Source organism: Neoarius graeffei, chromosome 10 (genome assembly GCF_027579695.1).
Source record: "Neoarius graeffei isolate fNeoGra1 chromosome 10, fNeoGra1.pri, whole genome shotgun sequence".
In the NCBI taxonomy this organism is placed as follows: domain Eukaryota; kingdom Metazoa; phylum Chordata; class Actinopteri; order Siluriformes; family Ariidae; genus Neoarius; species Neoarius graeffei.
Genome location: NC_083578.1, coordinates 42,288,960 through 42,308,780, shown reverse-complemented (window position 1 = coordinate 42,308,780; position 19,821 = coordinate 42,288,960). Strand labels below are relative to the sequence as shown.

The window sequence follows — 19,821 nt, the reverse complement described above, 5'->3', positions numbered from 1 at the left end:
CTTCTAGATAAATTAAAATAAATTAAGTATTTACATATACAAATATAAAAGAATAAGATATGGGGAAGAGAGGAAGGGGAGGGGGCAAAAGGGGGGAGAAGTGGGGTTAGGGTAAGTGTGTGTGTGTGTGTGGGGGGGGGGAGCAGGAAAGATATTGCACATTGTCCGGTATTGCTTATTGTCAGGCTAGGCTACTGCTCCTTCCTGTCCTATGTTCTCCTGTTACCCCTCCTCCCCCCCAGAGAGGAGTTGTACAGTCTGATGGCATGAGGGACAAAGGAGTTTTTGAGTCTGTTCATCCTGCACTTGGGAAGGAGCATTCTGTCACTGAACAGGCTCCTCTGGTTGCTGATGACAGTGTGCAGAGGGTGACTGGCATCGTCCATGATGTTCAATAGTTTGTCCATAGTCGTCTTCTCTGCCACCATCACCAGAGTGTCCAGCTTCACGCCGACCACAGAGCCGGCCCACCTAATCAGTTTGTCCAGCCTGGATGTGTCCTTCTTGGATGTGCTGCCCCCCCCACAGCACACCACGGTGTAAAACAAGACACTGGCGACCACAGACTGATAGAACATCCACAGGAGTTTCCTGCAGATGTTAAAGGACCACAGCCTCCTAAGGAAGTATAGCCTGCTCTGTCCCTTCCTGTGTAAGTGATTTGGTGTTGCAAGTCCAGTCCAGCTTGCTGTCCAGCCACAGCCCGAGGTACTTGTAGGAATCCACAGTCTCCACCTCGACTCCCTCGATCAGAACTGGTCGTGACCTTGGTCTGGACCTCCCAAAGTCAATGACCAGCTCCTTGGTCTTTGAGGTGTTGAGCTGCAGATGGTTCCTGTTGCACCACACAGCAAAGTCCCTCACCAGGTTCCTATACTCCTCCTCTCTGTCGTCATTGATACACCCAACAATGGCTGTGTCATCAAATGAAGTAGGGGGTGAAGCAATGCGTGTGATACCCGGGCCTAGTGCAGTGGGGGAGGGGGTCCCCCATAAAATTTTCAATTTTTAGATGCTCTCTGGTGCATTCTAGGCCCTATTTTCACTGCTGATAATGACCATTTTTATTACTATTTTATGGGTGTTTATCAGTTTGTGCATGAAACTGAGTGTACGGCATAACATAATCCAAAATAGCATGCCTACACATACAGTTGTAATGTCAGCCAGTAAAACATGAATTACTAACTAAACCTGTGTTGTTGAAATAAATAATTTTAGTATTAAACTAACCTGCAGAGAGAAAAAGGCTTAATTATTTATATTTATTGATAATATAATGCCACATCACTAAAGCATAGAATCTATATACATGTGTTCCAGATCAAACCTAAAAACTAGAAGTAGAATGATTTAAAGCAGGGAACCCTGTTCAGAGGGGGCAGACTCTGTTCAGAGAACAGAATACGTATAGCAGCTACTGTAGCTGTCATCTATTCTCCAAGACTACTGACTGAGTAGTCTAAACGGGGAAAAAAAAAACCTAATTACTGACTAGCAAAAAAAAGCACTTAACAAGAAGACACAAATATATGTCCATTCCCACCACCAGCAGGTTTGGAATCCAGTTCTGAACTATAAGTATCCTCATTTTCATTTACCTTAACAGCAATACTGCCAACAGTACTGTAGTGAACATCATCTGGCATGGTCACTGTTTCTTAACAGTCTGTCTCCAAACTTATACTGGAAAAAATTAAAAGAAATGTGTCTTCATGGTTGTTCACTTTTAAATTAACATTGGACTATTAGATAAGATAACTTATTTAATCTTATCCAAATGTCCTGCGTTTGTGTGCTGCCACCTACGTCATTTCAAATGAGGCCATCTAGTTTTTAATTCATCGTTGCACATACATAGACCATCACGGCATGAGATGGTTGTGGAAAGACTTAACTTCACTGAAGTTAGCATTTTGCATTGGAAGACCAACCATCATGTTCAAGCTTTATAGTCATTACTCTTTCATAAAAATAATTATTTGTTTACCAATCTCTCCTCCTTTGGGCACCTTTCTTGCTAAACTTGGAGAGAATCTGGACAAGGTTGGCTGGTCCTGTCGCCTTTTCATTTTGAACTGTAGCGAATCAGAAGCGAGCTTTCTGGTGCCCCAGCGTTGCTGCAATTAGCAGCCAATCGTATCAAGCTTTCATACAGTGTAGCTGACGTGATTGAAGGTCAAGGCCATAAAGCCGCCGCGAGTACACACACACAGTAAAAAGTGTAAAAGAACGCAAAAATAACCAATGATAACCATAGGAAAGAGAACTAACTTACTGCCCGTTATGCCTCCTGGCATTTAGGGTAGCAAGGAAGGATCTCCACTCCTGGCAATTTTGGGCCGTCTTTTGGACGCTTCCCCAGGTCATGTTCATGGTTTGCATCTCCTCCACCACAGTCCGACACCAGGTGGTTTTGGATCTTCCTCTTTTTCTTCTACCTTCTGGTGTCCAATGCAGGGCTACTCTAAGGATGCTGTTTGGCTCTCTTCTCATGACATGCCCTATCCCAGGGGTCGGCAACCTTTAACACTCAAAGAGCCATTTGGACCCGGTTTCCACGGAAAAGAAAACACTGAGAGCCGCAAATACTTTTTGACATCTAAAATGAAGATAACACTGTATATATTGTTTTTATTATTATTATTATTATTATTATTATTATTATTATTATTATTATTATTATTTTACCTTTATGCTTTGTATAAACAAGTATAGTGTGTTGCTTATGAAATCCATGAAGTGCTACAGAGAAAATGGAATTTTATTCATGTAATGAAGACATTTTGGACTCTTAAAAAAAAAACTAATTAAAAAAAACACCAAGTTAAGGGTCTCTTTCAAATTAATTAAAAAGTTGAACTTAAATTATACATGTAGCAAACAAAAAATGCCGTGAGCCGTCATCCTCATATCGCTTTTAGGGCGCGTATCGGAGCCTTGACCTGAATTTAAAAAATAAATTGGGAAAAAAAAGAGCACTTTCACTGAACAATGAAAATTAAATATTTGCAAAATATCTGCATAAATATTTCTTTTACCTGGTTAATGGGACTTCTGCTCCTGAACCTCTGCGCACAGTGTCTGCAAATCAGGGCTGTAGGAAGTCACTTTCATCTTTCCGCAGGACTGTAAGCGGTCATCTGGGAGGCGTGAGTGGTATGTTTTTAACAAAGTTCATGGTGGAGAATAGCTGCTCACATATGTATGTGGATCCGAAGATCGACAGGACTCCAAATGCATATTTCTTCATGTTTATGTAGGTGTCGGGGATTACATTTCTCCATACTTAGCAGGGCTCGAAATTTGCGGTGGTCCGGTCGCCCGAGGCAACTTAATTTGTCATTTGGCGGGTAATTCCTGTCACTAGCCAGCCCGGCTGGCGAGTTTAAAATAAAATACATATGAAGCGAAGATTCAGACTAGGGCTGTGCAATATATCGAATGTACTCGATATATCTCCGAAAATTCTGTGTGAGATGCATATAATTATTATATCGTAACTATGGAGTATTTTATGGTCGTCCGCCGACTTGCGTTTGTTTCATGTTTGTTTAAAACCTTTTCCGGTGGTTTTCTCCCTGTCCCTCAGACAGTAACGTGAGAGGCTGCCTAAGGGTTTAAAAAAATTAATAATAATAATAACGTCATGCACTCGCCAACCAATCCCGGGCGACATTTCGGTGCTGAAAGGAACATGTTGCCAGATTGGACGGTTTCAAGTGCATTTTGGCGGGTTTTGAACAAAATTTTGGGCTGGAAAACGTCAGCAGTATCTGGCAACACAGCGCTGACTCAGTTCGTGCAATCGCTGGTGCTGCATAGGCTACCGTGTAAGCTCAGTCAATTTCAGCGACAAATTAAAAATGGAAGCAGACAAATTGGTTCCTAAAAGAACTAGTAAGGGGTCAGCCATCTGGCATTTTTTTGGATATCGTGAGGAGGACGTGGAACAGCAAATGCCAATTTGTAAAGTGTGCAAAAAAAAAAAACTGTCAAAATACTCGGGTCTTGAAATAAATGCACATTAGTCATGAACAATGGGCACTACTCTCTTTTGTGTTATTTTTGACAGAAGTAAAATTCATACATGAACAAATTTTGGCAAGTTACTTTGGAAGGTAACTAGTCCGGCTGGCTGGTGAAAAAATATGAATTTCGAGCCCTGCTTAGCCTACCTGGGGTTGAAAGTCTCGATAGATGCACAGCGTTTTGGCGGGTATATAGGCTACCGGCTTCCACGAGTGACGCATATATTGAGAGACGAAAAAATATATATATATGAGTGATTCCACGCTTATGGGTACTGAAATGGGGACATGAACTTATTCACCTAAAACCATTTCTTTTTTTACCATCAGGTCACAAAACATGTAATCTTTAATGAATGATATGTTAAAAGATAACTTTAATTTTCTGAGATGTAATAACATTTATATGCCACAGTCAAGCCTATGAGTTCCAAAATGATGTCTGTTACATTACTTCTGTTACGATTGTCCATCTCGCGTCTGTTACAAATTAATTACAATCTAGCTATACCATGTTAATCTTATTGAAAGAATGTGTATGTTTATTCTACTACACATGTTTATTATATTTGCTAAAACATCACCTTCCTATGTTTCAAAAAGTAATTCTACATTGTTAAAATTGAGAATATATATGTCCACAACACTTCTGTTACGTTCTGACTTTGGCATATAAATGTTTTTATTACATCTCAAAAAATTAAAGTTATCTTTTAACATATCATTCATTAAAGATTACATGTTTTGTGACCTGATGGTAAAAAAAAGAAATGGTTTTAGGTGAATTTTTAAAAATAAGTTCATGTCCCCATTTCAGTACCCATAAGCGTGGAATCACTCATATATATATATATATATATATATATATATATATATATATATATATATATATATATAATATAATATATATATATATATATATATATAATATAATATAATATAATATAATTTTATTTTAATAGTTCAAGATCACAATAATGTTCCAATTTAGAACTACAATAAAAAACGAACTAACAAAAATAAAATGCACTTTAATTGGATACTTATAAAATTTACTTCCCCAAGCCGCACAGAGCCGCAGCATAAGGATGAAAGAGCCGCATGCGGCTCCGGAGCCGCGGGTTGCCGACCCCTGCCCTATCCAGTTCCAGCGCCATCTCATTATGATATTCTCCATGCTCTCTATCTGGCATCTGTTGAGTAGCTTTCGATTAGGTATGGTTTTGGGCCAAAAAATCCTGTATATTTTCCTCAGATTTTTGGTGTGAAAGACTGACAATTGGTTGTCATTGGCAGTCATCCTCCAACATTCTGATCCATATAGAAGAGTGGACAGGATGCAGCTCTGATACAGCTTAATTTTGGTCTTGGTGCTGTACTGTTGAGACCTCCATACATTGTTGAGCATTTTGAAAGCATTCCTAGCCTTGTTGATTCGATTCTTGATGTCATTATGTGCACCACCATGACGTCTAACTGTGCTCCCAAGATAAATGAATTCCTCTGTTGTAAGATCAATTCCATTCACTTGGATTGGTAAGGGGTTTGGGATGTTAAATGTCATAACTTTTTGTTTTGTTTTGTTTTCCTCTGGTTTATTGTGAGGCCAATCTGTTGTGCAAAGGAGCTCAGGTGGGATGTTTTCTCTTGCATGTGCTTGTGAGTATGGGAGATCAAGGCCAAATCATCTGCAAAATCCAGGTCTTCTAATGATGAGAAGAGGGTCCGTCATATGCCTATTGTTTGGTCTTCGGTAGTCTGGCGCATCACCCAGTCAATAGCGATATTGAAGAGCAGCGCAGACATCTCACATCCTTGTCTGACTCTTGTCTTCACCTGGAATGCTAGGCTACTGTTAACCACTCTATAAATGAAGTTGGCATAGAAGGACTTAACAAGGTCTACTATGTGTGATTCCATACATTCGTTAGATATCCCAGTGGAGGCTGTCGGAAGCCTTTTCAAAATCAACAAAGTTGATGTAAATCTGTTTCTGCCATTCTGTGCATTGCTCTATGATGTTTCTAAGGTCAAATATCTGGTCAATGCATCCCTTTCCTCTGTGAAAACCTGCCTGTTCATTTCTTAGCTGTTCATCTCCTGCATCAGAGATGCATTGTATAATAAGTTTTGTCAAAATCTTGACAAAACATTCCTTACTTGAAGCACAAAGGAGCCTTTCACCTTTGGGTCGTGCAGTTTCCCAACATCAAACTGTTGTCTGCCTACCTTCTTGTTTCCTGCCTTCTGCAGTTTCACTTTGAGCACAGCCAGGACTAAGTGATGATTGGTGCCGACATCCGCTCCCCATCTAACCTTGACATCCTGTAACGAGTGTCCCCAGGTGCCATTGATCATGAGATGGTCTATCTGATTCCTGTCCCTTCCATTTGGAGAGTACCATGTGAGTTTGTGGATGTCCTTATGTTGGAATATACAATACAAGATCAATTACAAGTTACAATATATTGTATATATTGTAACTGAGAGGCCACAGTGGCAGAGGTACATTTATGACACATGCAAAAAGATCGACACTGCCAGGAACGAAGATAACAGGAGGAAAAAAGTCAAGCGACATGAAAAGAGCTTTTGAGAGGACATATCAAAAATTCATTGTTTATGAAGAGAGCCTTAAAAGGACTCAATTAATTACCTATAATGAACATAATGTACATTTATTGCAATATATATGTGATTAACGTCTCCTGTAGCCATCTTGTAATCTGCATTTACCTGTATTGGGTTTAAGGCGTATATATACAGTGGGGCAAAAAAGTATTTAGTCAGTCACCAGTTGTGCAAGTTCTCCCACTTAAAAAGATGAGAGAGGCCTGTAATTTTCATCATAGGTATACTTCAACTATGAGAGACAAAATGAGGAAAAAAATCCAGAAAATCACATTGTCTGATTTTTAAAGAATTTATTTGCAAATTATGGTGGAAAATAAGTATTTGGTCAATAACAAAAGTTCATCTCAATACTTTATATACCCTTTGTTGGCAATGACAGAGGTCAAACGTTTTCTGTAAGTCTTCACAAGGTTTTCACACACTGTTGCTGGTATTTTGGCCCATTCCTCCATGCAGATCTCCTCTAGAGCAGTGATGTTTTGGGGCTGTCGCTGGGCAACACGGACTTTCAACTCCTTCCAAAGATTTTCTATGGGGTTGAGATCTGGAGACTGGCTAGGCCACTCCAGGACCTTGAACTGCTTCTTACGAAGCCACTCCTTCGTTGCCCGGGTGGTGTGTTTGGGATCATTGTCATGCTGAAAGACCCAGCCACGTTTCATCTTCAGTGCCCTTGCTGATGGAAGGAGGTTTTCACTCAAAATCTCACGATACATGGCACCATTCATTCTTTCCTTTACACGGATCAGTCGTCCTGGTCCCTTTGCAGAAAAACAGCCCCAAAGCATGATGTTTCCACCCCCATGCTTCATAGTAGGTATGGTGTTCTTTGGATGCAACTCAGCATTCTTTCTCCTCCAAACACGACAAGTTGAGTTTTTAACCAAAAAGTTCTATTTTGGTTTCATCTGACCATATGACCAGATGGGTTAAATGCAGAGGAAACATTTCACTGTGTTTTTAAGTCTGTGCTTGAATGTGATAAAGGCTGCTGCTTAAAAAAATTGACATGGCATACATTGTAAATCATGGGGATTTTTATACTGTCAGTCTGCAGCATGTCACTCTGTGCATTATACAGTTTATGATCTACAAGAAACTATCCAGTAGAGCACCAACTGCCTTGGCAAACAGGTTAATAAGCCTAAATTGTGGGTAGAGGATCCCACGTTTTTTGCCAGATATTAGTCGTGGTTGTTGTTGTTGATAATCCATCATCACCTCTCTGTGGTGTGCATGCGTGCGCGCGCACGTTTTCACTGCTTCTGGTGGGTTAAATACAGAGAATAAATTTCACTGTGCTGTAATGTGTATGTGACAAATAAAAGCTTCTAATTCTAAAAACCTAATCAGAAATTTTCTGTAGCCAGGGTTTTTTTTTTTTTTTTTTTTACTGGCAACGAAATCCATGAATCAACAGACTTCATTTTTATGAAGGTTAAATCTCATTTAGCTAGATAATGCATACATAGTATTGACAGGGATGCTAGTAAACAATCCAGTTGGCATAGCAATGCAATTCTTGCCATCTAAAAAGATGGCTTTTTTTTCAGTGAATAAAAACAAAAGTATGTCACATAAAATGGTCAGTGATTGGGCTTATTTTACACCCAAACACTTGACACTCGGGCATTTTTGGGGTTGCTTACAACAATTTAGAAGTGATGTGTCCACAAGTTCATGTTTGAAGTTGATGTCACAATCAGGGTATAATCTAGAAATTGAGAGAAGGGTGTTAGCGGGGGCGCCTGCGAGAGGGGTCTGGGGCTGCTTAGGGGTTCTGGGGGCATGCTGCCCTGGGAAAATTTGAAATATTGAAGCAAATTTGGGGCCTTCTGGTGCAATCTTGGCATGAAAAAGCAGTTGGGAGAAGCTCTTAAAATAAGTTGTTTTAGGTAGTGAATTTCTGAAAAAGGAGTCAGTTAACTCAAATCATTTCAAGAACATTCTTTATTTTATAGCATATGTAGCTTTTGTGCCTCAAGTTAAATAAGCATTAGAGATTTCACACACTGCTCAGGTGAGGTTGCATGAAAAGTTCTGTGGCTTCCTCAAACGAGAAGTCTTCAAAGCCTATCTTGGTGTAGCTTCGATGAATAAGTAGGTCCAATGTACTGATACTAAGTTGGTTGCGGAAACCAACCTTTATACTGTTGCTACAGCTGAAGACCCTTTCAGCCTCTGTGTTGCCAACCAGGATGGAAAGAAATGCAGCAAACAGTTCAAATAGCCCTACAAAATAATCACATTCATCCTATCACATGCACAATCATGATTACAAAACTATAAATTAAAATTGCTCGTTTTTGTTTCATCATAAATTTCTCTAATAGAGGCTTTGCACTGTCACCTGACCTCATAGCAACAGTAACTACAACGCCATGACAGGGGGCACACTTGTAGTACTTCATTCAGATGAGTTAGTTGTCATTGATCAGTGTGGAAAAGTTTTTCTGCATTTTTGGATGTGCAAATAGTTTTGAACGAAACAAAGACATCAGGTTATTTTTTTTATTTATTTATTTATTTTTTATTTACCAAAAGTAATTCATCATCAGGGGAAAAAAGCGAGAGATTTCTAAACATAAAAGCAAAAAATGGGGAAAAAACATTCAGCGGGACGCTGTGTCGAACAGAGAGATCAAAAACCTGATGGTATACTCACTTCATTTCCATGAAGGTAAGAATTTCAAAAAAAAAAAATTCAGAACTGGAACAAGGTATTCATTCTTGTCCAGTGAAGTGAACAAGTGGCACAGCCTAAACTTCACTAAGACTTAAAGTGCATTTACATTTGGGGATCCTTCGGAGCGCGTTGTGCATGCACTTGGGAGCCAGTCATTATGGGAAACACCTGATGCTGATTTGTGAGCAATCAGCACATGCATGTAAAGACCCGAAGGCTTTGTGAAGTATTATCATCATCACGGTCATGTTTGTAGCCATGCTTATGGCTCTGCTTTCGGTTTAGTTTTTGTAAATATCATACCTGCTAATAAACGCTCTTCCTGCACTTACAGCTGTTTACTGACATATACCTGACAGAATACTTCAAAGTCTCTGTGAAAAGTGTTCTTAGCACATGTGCTTATTGTGCTCAAATCAGCATCAGGTGTTTCCCATAATGACTGGGTCCCAAGCGCGTGCACAACGTGCTCTGAAGTAGAGGTTGACCGATATGGGTTTTTCTAAAGCCGATACCGATATTTAGAGGTCAGAGTCAGCCGATGGCCGATATGAGCTGCCGATTTTTTGGGGCCGATTTTTAGGGCCGATATGCTATCGTATTGTCCTTAATTGGCATGCTAAAATATCATACTAGTAAGAGGATGCACAACACTTACAAACTTAACACGATTTATTGAAAATTGAACACTCTGAAAAAATCAACATCTCGTCTCGTCTTCTTCCGCTTTATCCGGGACTGGGTCATGGAGGCAGCAGTCTAAGCAGGGAAGCCCAAACTTCCCTCTCCCCAGACACCTCGGACAGCTCCTCGGGAAGAACACCGAGGCGTTCCCAGGCCAGCCGAGAGACATAGTCCCTCCAGCGTGTCCTGGGTCTTCCCCGGGGCCTCCTCCCGGGGGGACATGCCTGGAACACCGCCCCAGGGAGGCGTCCAGGAGGCATCCGAAAAAGATGCCCGAGCCACCTCAGCTGATTCCTCTCAATGTGGAGCAGCAGCGGCTCTACTCCGAGCTCCTCCCGAGTGACTGTGCTTCTCACCCTATCTCTAAGGGAGCGCCCAGCCACCCTGCGAAGGAAACTCATTTCGGCCGCTTGTATCCGCGATCTTGTTCTTTCTGTCATTACCCAAAGCTCATGACCATAGGTGAGAGTCAGAACGTAGATCGACCGGTAAATTGAGAGCTTCGCCTTTTGGCTCAGCTCCTTCACCACGACGGACCGGTAAAGCGACCGCATCACTGCGGAGGCTGCACCGATCCGCCTGTCGATCTCACGCTCCATCCTTCCCTCACTCGTGAACAAGATCCCGAGATACTTAAACTCCTCCACTTGAGGCAGAACTTCTCCACCAACCTGGAGAGGGCAAGCCACCCTTTTCCGGTCGAGAACCATGGCCTCGGACTTGGAGGTGCTGATTCTCATCCCAGCCGCTTCACACTCGACTGCAAACCGCCCCAGTGCATGCTGAAGGTCCTGGTTTGAAGAAGCCAACAGGACAACATCATCCGCAAAAAGCAGAGATGAAATCCTGTGGTTCCCAAACAGGATTCCTTCTGGCCCCTGGCTGCACCTAGATATTCTGTCCATAAAAATTATGAACAGAACTGGTGACAAAGGGCAGCCCTGCCGGAGCCCAACATGCACTGGGAACAGGTCTGACTTACTGCCGGCAATGCGAACCAGACTCCTGCTCCGTTCATACAGGGACCGGACAGCCCTTAGCAAAGAGCCCCGAACCCCATACTCCCAAAGTACCCTCCACAGAATACTACGGGGGACACAGTCGAATGCCTTCTCCAGATCCACAAAGCACATGTGGACTGGTTGGGCAAACTCCCATGAACCCTCGAGCACCCTGTGAAGGGTATAGAGCTGGTCCAGTGTTCCGCGACCAGGACGAAAACCGCATTGTTCCTCCTGGATCCGAGGTTCGACTATTGGTCGAATTCTCCTCTCCAGTACCCTGGAGTAAACCTTCCCTGGGAGGCTGAGAAGTGTGATTTCCCCTATAATTAGAGCACACTCTCCGGTCCCCTTTCTTAAAAAGAGGGACCACCACCCCAGTCTGCCACTCCAGAGGCACTGTCCCTGACCGCCACGCGATGTTGCAGAGGCGTGTCAACCAAGACAGCCCCACAACATCCAGAGACTTGAGATACTCAGGGCGGATCTCATCCACCCCCGGTGCCTTGCCACCGAGGAGCTTGCAAACCACCTCAGTGACTTCGGCTTGGGTAATGGACGAGTCCACCTCTGAGTTATCAGCCTCAGTCTCCTCAGTGGAAGACATGACGGTAGGATTGAGGAGATCCTCAAAGTATTCCTTCCACCGCCTGACAATGTCCCCAGTCGAGGTCAACAGCTCCCCACCCGCACTGTAAACAGTGTTGGCAGAGTACTGCTTCCCCCTCCTGAGGCGCCGGACAGTTTGCCAGAATTTCTTCGAGGCCGACCGATAGTCCTTCTCCATGGCCTCCCCGAACTCCTCCCAGTTCCGAGTTTTTGCCTCCGCAACTGCCCGAGCTGCAGCACGCCTGGCCTGCCGATACCCGTCAGCTGCCTCGGGAGTCCTGGAGGTTAACATGGCCCGATAGGACTCCTTCTTCAGCTTGACGGCATCCCTTACTTCCGGTGTCCACCACCGGGTTCGGGGATTGCCGCCACGACAGGCACCAGAGACCTTGCGGCCACAGCTCCGAACAGCTGTGTCCACAATGGAGGTACAGTGGTGCTTGAAAGTTTGTGAACCCTTTAGAATTTTCTATATTTCTGCATAAATATGACCTAAAACATCATCAGATTTTCACACAAATCCTAAAAGTAGATAAAGAGAACCCAGTTAAACAAATGAGACAAAAATATTATACTTGGTCATTTATTTACTGAGGAAAATGATCCAATATTACATATCTGTGAGTGGCAAAAGTATGTGAACCTCTAGGATGAGCAGTTAATTTGAAGGTGAAATTAGAGTCAGGTGTTTTCAATCAATGGGATGACAATCAGGTGTGAGTGGGCACCCTGTTTTATTTAAAGAACAGGGATCTATCAAAGTCTGATCTTCACAACACATGTTTGTGGAAGTGTATCATGGCACGAACAAAGGAGATTTCTGAGGACCTCAGCAAAAGCGTTGTTGATGCTCATCAGGCTGGAAAAGGTTACAAAACCATCTCTAAAGAGTTTGGACTCCACCAATCCACAGTCAGACAGATTGTGTACAAATGGAGGAAATTCAAGACCATTGTTACCCTCCCCAGGAGTGGTCGACCAACAAAGATCACTCCAAGAGAAGGCGTGTAATAGTCAGTGAGGTCACAAAGGACCCTAGAGTAACTTCTAAGCAACTGAAGGCCTCTCTCACATTGGCTAATACTAATGTTCATGAGTCCACCATCAGGAGAACACTGAACAGCAAGGGTGTGAATGACAGTTGCAAGGAGAAAGCCACTGCTCTCCAAAAAGAACATTGCTGCTCATCTGCAGTTTGCTAAAGCTCATGTGGACAAGCCAGAAGGCTATTGGAAAAATGTTTTGTGGACAGATGAGACCAAAATAGAACTTTTTGGTTTCAATGAAAAGTGTTATGTTTGAAGAAAGGAAAACACTGCATTCCAGCATAAGAACCTTATCCCATCTGTGAAACATGGTGGTGGTAGTATCATGGTTTGGGCCTGTTTTGCTGCATCTGGGCCAGAATGGCTTGCCATCATTGATGGAACAATGAATTCTGAATTATACCAGTGAATTCTAAAGGAAAATGTCAGGACATCTGTCCATAAACTGAATCTCAAGAGAAGGTGGGTCATGCAGCAAGACAACGACCCTAAGCACACAAGTTGTTCTACCAAAGAATGGTTGTAGAAGAATAAAGTTAATGTTTTGGAATGGCCAAGTCAACGTCCTGACCTTAATCCAATGGAAATGTTGTGGAAGGACCTGAAGCGAGCAGTTCATGTGAGGAAACCCACCAACATCCCAGAGTTGAAGCTGTTCTGTACGGAGGAACGGGCTAAAATTCCTCCAAGCCGGTGTGCAGGACTGATCAACAGTTACCGCAAACGTTTAGTTGCAGTTATTGCTGCACAAGGGGGTCACACCAGATACTGAAAGCAAAGGTTCACATACTTTTGCCACTGACAGATATGTAATATTGGATCGTTTTCCTCAATAAATAAATGACCAAGTATAATATTTTTGTCTCATTTGTTTAACTGGGTTCTCTTTATCTACTTTTAGGACTTGTGTGAAAATCCGATGATGTTTTAGCTCATATTTATGCAGAAATATAGAAAATTGTAAAGGGTTCACAAACTTTCAAGCACCACTGTAGAGAACATGGGCCACTCAGACTCAATGTCCCCGCCTCCCTCGGAAGCTGGGAAAAGCTCTCCCGGAGGTGGGAGTTAAAGACCTCCCCAACAGAGTGCTCGGCCAGACGTTCCCAGCAGACCCTCACCATACGTTTGGGCCTGCCAGGTCTGTCCAGCTTCCTCCTCCGCCAGCGGATCCAACTCACCACCAGGTGGTGATCAGTTGACAGCTCAGCCCCTCTCTTCACCCGAGTGTCCAAGACATAGGGCCGGAGATCAGATGAAACGACTACAAAGTCTATCATCGACCTCCGACCTAAGGTGTCCTGGTGCCACGTGCACTTATGGACACCCCTATGCTTGAACATGGTGTTCGTTATGGACAAACCGTGACTAGCACAGAAGTCCAATAACAAAACACCACTCGGGTTCAGATCGGGGAGGCCGTTCCTCCCAACCACGCCCCTCCAGGTGTCACTGTCATCGCCCACGTGAGCATTGAAGTCCCCCAGTAGCACAATGGAGTCCCCAGTCTGAGCACTCCTCAGTACCTCTCCCAGGGACTCCAAGAAGGCCGGATACTCCTATTCTGCTATTTGGGCTGTAGGCACAAACAACAGCAAGAGCCCTCTCCCCAATCCGAAGGCGCAGAGAGGCGACCCTCTCGTTCACTGGGGTAAACTCCAACACATGACGGCTGAGCTGGGGAGCTATAAGCAAGCCCACACCAGCCCGCCGCCGCTCACCACGGGCGACTCCAGAGAAGTGGAGAGTCCAGCCCCTCTCGAGGAGCTGGGTTCCAGAGCCCAAGCTGTGCGTGGAGGTGAGCCCGACTATCTCTAGCCAGTACCTCTCAACCTCCCGCACAAGCTCAGGCTCTTTCCCCCCCAGCGAAGTGACATTCCATGTCCCAACAGCCAGCCGCTGTGTCCGGGGATCAGGTCGTCGAGGCCCCTGCCTTCGACTGCCACCCAATCCACATTGCACCAGTCCCCTACTGCTACCTCTGTGGGTGGTGAACCCACAGGAGGTCGGGCCCACGTCACCTCTTCGGGCTGAGCCCGGCCGGGCCCCATGGGCAAAGGCCCGGCCACCAAGCGCTCGTATACGAGCCCCAACCCCGGGCCTGGCTCCAGGGTGGGGCCCCGGCTGCGTCATCCCGGGCGACGTCACGGTCCTCAGATTTTTCTCCATAGGGGTTTTGGTGAACTGCTCTTAGTCTGGCCTGTCACCTAGGACCTGTCTGCCTTGGGAAACCCTGACAGGGGCATAATGCCCCCGACAACATAGCTCCTAGGATCATTCAAGCACACAAACCCCTCCACCACAATAAGGTGGCAGTTCTAGGAGGGGGAAAAAAAAAAAATCAACATATGAAATAAATATGAAATAAATAAATACCAGTTAAGTCAAAGGCTACTAATGAAATACTACTGAACTCTGAGTCTGAAATATTCAATATATAATCAACATAAAAATAAATATGAAATAAAAATATATTAGTGCTGCAAACACACTAGTAACACAGGATGAAAAGAAATTATTAATTTCATTTAGATTTTATTATTCATAACATTTATTTTATTCATTATAAATAACATAATATATAGTATAAATATTATGTATTATATAAAAATGACTGTACTCATCATAACAATAAGAATTAACAAATTAATGACTTAAACGTATTAAAATGAATAATCAATAGACTAAAAGAGTGCAAGAAGACTTCCATGATGTGACAACTTCAGATAGTTACTTCAAAACGGCAAAATACATGTTCAAGTTATACAGTTTCACTGTGGAACTTCCATGCCTTGAACTTTCACACGTTTCTGTTTCAACAATATAAAACTCCGTCTCCCAGCATGCTGTGCAGGAAACCGGAAATAGGAACTGCAGAGGTCTAGCATCGGTCTCTGGTTCACAATCAAATCAAACATGTATACATCGTGAAAACGAATGGACATGGGATGGCAATGTTATAATACGTTCACAGGTTAGTTTTGCGTCCTCTTTTTGTTAACTTTTCACTTAGATTGTCCATTACTACAGTTTAGATCGGAACATAGCGGTCACCAGCGTTAAGGGGGCTTACATAGTCGACGCATTCCCGACGCACTCGCGGCCACAAGGCTTCGCAACGTTTCGTTTCGAGAGGAATTCTACAACTCCGATGCAGTTGAAATGCTATTCGTTTTTCCTTTCGCTAAATGAAGCAACACATCACAGGTTACAACTATCATGAGAGCAAATATACGACTTTAGGACATTGAAATGTAAGAATTGAAGCCTTACCTGTAGGCTATCTCTGCTGACTCCTGAAATGTTTGCTGGCTTGGGTCTTTTGCACGCCGCGTTCTACGTAGCTGTCGTGCCTGACTTTAAATCGGCGCGACCAAATAAGAAAATCGGCTGATGCCGATTCATTAAAAAATGGCAAAAATCGGCCGATTAAATCGGCCGGCCGATAGATCGGTCGACCTCTACTCTGAAGGATCCCCGAATGGGAATTTTGAACCCCGTCGTTGCAGAAAATTACCTGTCAACTTCTGGTATTGGCCGTCGAAAAGACAGGTCAGTTGGTCTCTACAGTAGATAACACCTAGGTCACGATTTATACTCTGAGAGCAGTATTTGAACCTCATAGAGACTAAGATGTTAGCACCCAGGAACATTGTTTTTCTTTTAAAATGGAATCTGTACGCAGTGTACAGGTACAAATATGAACAGTTGAACACTTGAACATGTCTTGTATGGATATGTAATTATAAAGGAGTTTATTTTGGGGGTTTTGTTTGGCTTTCATGCCTAGTTAAAGCATACCGGCGGTGTTTTTATCTCTAGGTTTTTAGAAAACCTAGCGAAATGAAATCATTGCCTCTGTTCGTGATCCTTTAACTCAGTCAGTGAACTGGGATAATAACTCAGAAGGAGAAGTGCATGATAAGGAGAATGTGCCTAAAATTTCATGGATAACATGAGTGTTTGGTGAGACAAGTGGGTCCATTTCAGTATAACAAACTATTTGGACATCCCCCAAGGAGTTTGTTATAGTAGGGTTGCAGTGTATGCAAGGTGACTTATTTCTTGTTATCTGAGATGGTAAATGATGATGATCTAACCTCATTAGTCTATGCAATGGATATTTAATTTAATATGTAGAATTAATATGCATTTCTTTGTTTGCTTCTAGATGAATAACTTTAGTGTACTGTTGGGTCCCGACTTGATGTCATAAAATGTGGGTCCAGAAGCAAAACCAGTTCAGGACCACTGCTCTAGACTCTTGTGTGAAAATCCCAGGAGATCAGTAGTTTTTAAAATACTCAAACCAGCCCATCTGGGACCAATATTCATGCCATGATTAAAGTCACAGAGATCACATTTTTTTCTTCATTCTGATGTTCATTGTGAACATTACTTGAGTCTCTTGACCTGTATCTGCATGATTTTATGCATTGTGCTGATGCCACATGATTGGCTGATTAGCCAACTACATGAATGTGCACAGGTATACAGGTGTTCCTAATAAAGTGGACAGTGAGTGTATTTATGAACACATTTCTAATTCTGGCTTGTTGTCCTTGTTTTTGCAAGTGAGGCAGGCTCTTCCTGTTTTAGGAGCGTCAGAGTGACGTGTCTCATTCAGAGGTCTGTATTGGTTGATCAAGTATGGATTACTGATGGTGAAATTTGCACAATGCATGCTGGGTAATCTAATTTTGCCACATCAAGGTGTGGGGGCAAAAAACAGTTGAAAATCATGAATTCTGTTAAAATACAGACACTAAGCAATACAGTACCATGTGACGGAATATTACGTAACAAAAAAATTTAATTCTAGCTTTGTCGGAATTTCCCCTAAAAGTTGATGAATTTGTCACTTTACTACCGTGTTTGCAGAGTTTAGCATATATAAGACTGAAATATAATGTAAAACCATACATGTGAGCTTGTTGAATAATATAATAATATGAACAGAATTTCAGTAAGTATACAACATGCACAAAACGAAGTTTAAAATCATGCAGGAGCCTTATACCATTTTACTTTGTTCAGCAGGTATTCAGCCGACACCTGGTACCGCCTGTGAAATGAAAACTCTAGAAGGTAAGCCTTTTAGGCCATTTTTCAGGAAAAAGTGATTATTCACAAACTAAATCATAAACTTTCCTGTGTTTAGAAATGTGACCTAGTTTGTTACTTTGACCCAGAAGAAGTCACAGCTTAATGGTAGCGTTATTATATTTGTACTCAAATATTGTGCCCAGTATTGTACCATGTAGGCAAGATTGGACATTTTGAAATTATGCAAAAGTGGTCAAGCTCCTTAGGTTTAGATTATCGTATGGACCTGGTTTCTGATGTTTACAAAAGGGATCCTTTCCATGTTGTCAAATACTCATTCATATTGTCATATTTGGGTATTACTTTGGAAGTTGACTTCCAAAGTAATACCCAAATATGTTAGGTTAAATTCTGAAGGTTCCCTTTAAGTGTAAACGTGCACAAAAGTATCACACTGAAAGCATCCCAAAACAGAATTTACAGCATCCTGTACCCTATTTTTCTCGTCCTCGGGATAACGGGATGATGTTAGTTTGGAGCAATTCCAGCGTTATGGACGTGACACTTGAACTCAAAATGGCAACAAATGACCCAGTGCATGTTTTATTGTCTCCCAGTATTTAAACAGGTGTTGCATATTTTAAGGCTGTACCATACTGGAGAAGTGATAGAACAAGAACAATTCCCATAGTACATCTAGGGCATGCCAGAAAATGCCAATAAAAGATGCGTTATGGATGTGACAGAAAAAGTATCACTTTTCTTGGGTGACTGTACATTTTTATCAAACTCTGTGAAATTGTAAACCTAATGTCGAAATGGAGATATCCATTTGATAGAGGGGTCCAAGGTGAATATTAAAAAATCTTTGTTTAAAATATTTTGTATTTCATGCAGAGTTTCGGAAGGAAAAGTCAGCGTTATGGATGTGATGAAATTCCGTTATGGATGTGACGCGTCTGAAATAGACATGGCATATGTTTAGAAAATCAGCAATTTAACCACCATAACCCTTTGAAAAACTCAAAATATCAGCTAAAACTATCAAAGTTCTTAAATAATATTTAGGATGGCTATTGTTTTGCTGTTTTGTGGATTTTAGCATACATTTCTGTGGCTTGTGGCGATAATATAGAATTGTACATGATCAAAGTTGATTTTAGCTTGGGTTTTACATTATAAGAAAGAAAGACTGACAGTGACATATATTAGGTTGGTTACAAATTGGTTCAACTTATTCACATCTGTAAAATACAGGCCTAGGTGATATCTCTGGGAGTGGTTTTGATGTTTTACATGTTGCTTTATTTTTGCATGGTGAGGTTGACATTTACATGGAATTGCCCTTTGGAGCCTTGAACATTTAATGTACTTTGAAAGCTGAATCTATATTTGATTAGAAACTAACAAATCCCTAAGCAGCCCAGTAAAGAAAACCAGACCTAAAATCTAGTTTCTCCACGTTTGTGTGTTTTGTATCCAACCCCAATTCCAAAAAAGTTGGGATGCTGTATAAACTGTAAATAAGAACAGAATGTGATAATTTGCAAATTATGGAAACCCTGGATTTCAAAGACAACATATCAAATGTTGAAACTGCCTTTTTTTTTTTTAAATTTTTTTTTTTTTTAAAAGATATGCTCATTTTGATGTCAGCAATATGTTCCAAAATAGTTGGGATGTTTACCACTGTGTTGCATCACCTCGACTTTTAACAACACTTTCTAAACATTTGGGAACCTAGGAGACGAATTGCTATAGTTTTGAAAGAGACACGTCGTCCCATCCTTGCCTGATATATAATTTCAGTTGCAACAGTTCGGGGTCTCCTTTGTCATATTTTGCGCTTCATAATGCACCAAATGTTTTCAATGGGAGACAGGTCTGGACTGCAGGCAGGCCAGTTTAGCACCTGGACTCTTACTGCCATGTAGTTTTAATATGCACAGAAAGTGGTTTGGCATTGTCTTGCTGAAAGAAGGAAGACCTTCCCTGAAAACGGTTTTGTCTGGATGGCAGCATATTGCTCTGAAACGTGTATATATCATTTAGCATTAATGATGCCTTCCCAGATGTACAAGCTA

The 19,821-nt window shown here is 42.0% G+C and overlaps 1 protein-coding gene across 5 annotated transcripts in view; it reads left to right on the top strand.

The window, feature by feature from the left end:
• Positions 1–19,821, top strand: part of naif1 (nuclear apoptosis inducing factor 1) — a 103,597-nt gene that overhangs the window by 57,593 nt on the left and 26,183 nt on the right. For 2 of the 5 annotated variants that reach the window (XM_060931799.1, XM_060931796.1), the window contains exon 2: positions 17,732–17,779. The exons of 1 other annotated variant lie outside the window; for it this stretch is intronic. In XM_060931799.1, coding sequence (XP_060787782.1) covers positions 17,732–17,779 — 48 coding nt within the window. Of the gene's footprint in view, positions 1–17,728; positions 17,780–19,821 lie in introns of all 5 variants that reach the window. 2 more of the 5 variants (XM_060931797.1, XM_060931795.1) reach the window with 1 other exon arrangement.